At 35.2% G+C, this 4167-nt stretch overlaps 1 protein-coding gene across 1 annotated transcript; it reads left to right on the plus strand.

The window, feature by feature from the left end:
- The first annotated feature begins 320 nt into the window (after positions 1–320).
- On the plus strand, positions 321–2966 carry LOC104856366 (structural maintenance of chromosomes protein 5-like). Its single transcript, XM_010615728.2, has 2 exons — positions 321–599; positions 2728–2966. The coding sequence occupies exons 1-2, from the start codon at positions 425–427 to the stop codon at positions 2949–2951; spliced, it is 399 nt and encodes a 132-aa protein (XP_010614030.1). The 5' UTR covers positions 321–424; the 3' UTR covers positions 2952–2966.
- Positions 2967–4167: the final 1201 nt, after the last annotated feature.

A 4167-nucleotide genomic window follows, 5' to 3' on the forward strand; every position in this document is an offset into this window, starting at 1 on the left:
TGAGCTTTATATGTACTTCTCTAGGTACTATAGTTGGAGTATATTAGAGAACAATAAAGACACGGGTAGTCTAGTAGGACTGGTAATCTGGTAGTCTAATGATAGCAGATTACCTTTTAGTGGGGAAAACACCCCTGATCTTTGCTTGTTTGCTCTCTTGTCTTCTCCTCTCCCCTCCTTGTTGAAGCTGTAGTGCTTCTGGTCAAACCCAGGGCCTTATTCATGTTAGACAAGTGCTCTACATTGAGCTGCACCTCCAGCCCCATGCGTCTTTTTTCTATGAATGCTTTGTAAACCAGGAGAAAAAACAGCCTGAAGTACTAACCTACTTTTATTTTAATAGATTGAGGAACTTCAGCAAGCTTTAACGGTAAAACAGAATGAAGAGCAAGACCGACAGAAGAGAATAAGTAATACTCGCAAAATGATAGAGGATTTACATAATGAACTAAGGACTACAGAAAACTGTGAGAATCTTCAGCCTCAGATCGATGCCATTACCCATGACCTGAGACGAGTTCAAGATGAAAAGGCATTATGTGAAGGCGAGATAATTGATAAACAAAGGGAGAAGGAAACGCTAGAGAAAGAGAAAAAGTGTAAGTTTTCTTAGGGTGAAGAACTGTCTGTAAGATAGACACGTATAATCTGTTGGTGGCTTTCTTCTCCTAGTACTCATTGCTTTAAACTGTTCAAGTCTCCTTGTGGAGGAAGCTTAATTCAGTTCTTTCAGTGTTCTGCCTTAATTAGCTATAGCTATTGTGTACCATGATTTGCCACCAGCTGATCATTGTCTTAAGTCCATTTACAGCATGTAAGTGTCTAAAAATGCTTATCTTTATTTTCTTTAGAGTCACAGGTGAGATTTAAACTATCCTAGCCTGATAACCATTAGGTTTGCCTTTAGAAATCTAATTTCGTATTTGCTTTTTCTTTATTGTGTAGATCTTGTTTATAGATTGATAGCATTATTTGGGAAGGTGAGATCTCATTTTGTCTGTTCAATATATATGATTAATACTAAAAATACCATTGTGTGTTTATTGAAGTTCTAGATGTGTCCTTGTAGCTCAAAAAGAACTAGAAGAGAAAGGTGGTAGAACCCCTTTCCAACCTCCAGGCCTATTCTCAAGAGTAATCACTTTTAATTTTTTAGCAGTTGTTCTACATGTGTTCATCATTCTCTTCACTCTTGCTTGATTAATCAATTTTAGACATCATCTTTGCATTTTTATTCCAAATGTCAATTTTAGCTTATAATAACCTGTCTCCCTGTTAGTGTCAAATTAGATGATTATATTAATAATACTGATTTTTATTATAAATGATATCTTTTTTGTGTCATTTAACGATTGTCAGTATTGAGCGTATACTTTGTAAGCTAAACTGTCCTATATCACTCCCATTCTTCTCCTATTCAGATTTTCTCATTTGTACTCTGGCTTTTGTATTTTCAAAGGTAAAAACGTCTGTGTTTTATTGAGAACTATAATTGTTTGATGTGCTCCACAGGGCCTTAATTCATGTCTTGCTGCCAGCCAGCTGACCACCAGTGGTTCGTATATGACTGTTTCATTGGGCAGCATAGTGCCGTCATTCAGGTGATACAAGCTGCCCAATGTGACAGACATGCAGGTATCACCGGGGGTTCAAGCCAGTGGGAATGTATTAATTCTATTTTAGAATGCTGCATATTGTTTATTGCAACAACAAAATTTTTTTGTAGTCAAACCAAGTAATATAATTATAAAATTTTCTCTTATTGAAAATTTTTATAAGATTTTAATTATTTTTTTAAAAAACACTGTTTGCTTTAACATTTTCCTAAATTGAAGAAAAAGAAGGGTGGGGGAGACTTATCAGGCATTCTCTGGAATTCTGTGGCCTTCCATTTAAACTGATTGTTCTTAAGGCTTCTTACCTGGTTGTCATCTGGGATTTTTCTCACACTTTACTTGTGTTGAATAAAACTATTCCTGAATTCCATGTCTTCCCTTTTTGCTTTTTTTTTTGGTACCGGAGATGGAACACAGGACCTTGCACTTGTGAGGCAGTGGCACCACTGAGCTAAATTCCTGGCTATTCCTTTATTTTGTTAGTAGACATTTTTAGATAACCCAAGAAAAGATGCCTGAGAATTAATTTCATTAGTTAATCGCACCCTTGAAAATATATTTCATTGTCCCCTGTTCTTAATTTTGTTATGTGTATAACTCTGTGTTGAAAGGTAATTTTTCTTTCATAATTTTTTTTTCAGTAGTAGACATTGAACCCAGGTCCTGCACACTAAGCTATATCTCTAGTCCTTTTTATTTTTTATTTTGAAACAGGGTCTTACTAAGTTACTAAGTTTCCAAAGCTGTGCTTGAATTTGTGATTCTCTTGGCTCAGCCTCCCAGCTGGGATTATAGGCCTACACCACCATGCCTGGCTTACCTGAGAATTTTGAAGGCCTCTTGCTGCTGTCTTCTGATAGGAAAGCTAGTACTTTTCTCATTATTTTGTAGGTGACTTGTTTTTTATTTTCAGTAGAGTCAAGAACATTTTATTATCCTTGGTATTAGGAAATCTTAGAATGATTAATCTGGACCAAGTCTTTTCCACTACCTTGAGTATTTGCTAAGTAGTATTTGTAACATTTAGATCTAGGGTAATTTTTTCTGTTGTTAATAGATTGTTTCCTCACTTAAAGTTTTCAGAGAAACAATACTCACTTTCCAATTTTAGGTGTGGGTGAGCATATTATACGTTTTGACAATCTTATGAATCAGAAAGAAGATAAGCTGAGACAGAGATACCGGGACACATATGAAGCTGTTTTATGGCTGAGAAGTAACAGAGACAAATTTAAGAAAAGAGTTTGTGAGCCCATAATGCTTATGGTAAGAAATTTTACTTACCTTCATAAAATCTTTTGGTTTTATTATTGCAGTGATTGTAAATTTTTGTAATGTTAAGAATTCTCAACTCTTTTAACACCTTTTCTCTTCTGGACTTGTGACATCTCTGGCATAGGGCTGAGTGAGGTTTACAAAAGTCTTGTGATTAGTGAGGGTAGGTAATTATCAAAACTGTGAATGTTTTTCCAGAAAAAAGATCACGTGAAACTGACAGCTTACCCTCCATGAATCAAGTATAAAATTATCTTGGTTAGCTGGCTCTTAGTATATAATAGATTAAAACCTGCTGAGGAGGTAGAAGAGTACTATAAATAAAAAATATTGATAAAGGAACTCTTGACAGGTTAGGCAAGAAAATCACTTGCTGTAATAAAGGACAGCCTGAGAATTTGACAATAAAATAGTTTAACATTATAAAATATTTGGTAGCTTTTAACTGATATTTGTGGATCATCAGGTGAGGTTAAGCAGCTGAATGTAGTGGTACTTGTGATTATGGTAAACACAGCTACTTGTGAGGCTAAGGCAAAACCATTATGACAAGTTAAAGGGCAGCTGGGTGACTTATCAAAGGCTATGTAAAATTTGGCTATGTAATGAAAAAGTGAAAAACTATATTCTTTGATAATGATGTATTAGATACAGATAGACCAGCTTGAAACATCCCCAGATAAAGATTATTATTGCAAGATTGTTTGAAAAAAAAGACTTGACTGGCTAGATGTGGTGTATACTTGTAATCATAACACTTAGGAGGCTGAGACAGGAGGATTGCCGTGAGTTTGAGGCCAGCCTGGAATACATAGTGAGTTCAAGGCTAGCCTGAAATACATAGCGAGACTGTCTCAAAAAAAAATTTTTTTTTTTGATTGTAGAACCTTGCAAGATTCATAGAAAGTTTCTTTTTCTTTTGTTTTTTTGAGTCAGGGTCTCATTATGTAGTTCAGGATGACCTTGAATTTGTGACAGTCCTTCTGCCTTAGCCTCCTGAGTTCTAGGATTATAGGTGTACACCACCATGCTTGTTAAAAAAGTTTCATTTTCTGCAACTCATAATTGTGTTATACTTTATAGAATCATTTATATACATTTTAATCTTTTATTATATCTTTTTTTTTTTGGTACTGGGGATTGAACTTGGGTCCTTGCACTTTTGAGACAGACGGTGGCACCACTGACCTACATCCCTGACCTTTAATCTTTAATTATATCTTACATTAGCAAAACTAATGTGCATAATACAGTCTCTTCTTGTGTGTGTGTGTGT

Source organism: Fukomys damarensis, unplaced genomic scaffold (assembly GCF_012274545.1).
Source record: "Fukomys damarensis isolate Sample0158 unplaced genomic scaffold, DMR_v1.0_HiC HiC_scaffold_72057, whole genome shotgun sequence".
Taxonomy (NCBI): domain Eukaryota; kingdom Metazoa; phylum Chordata; class Mammalia; order Rodentia; family Bathyergidae; genus Fukomys; species Fukomys damarensis.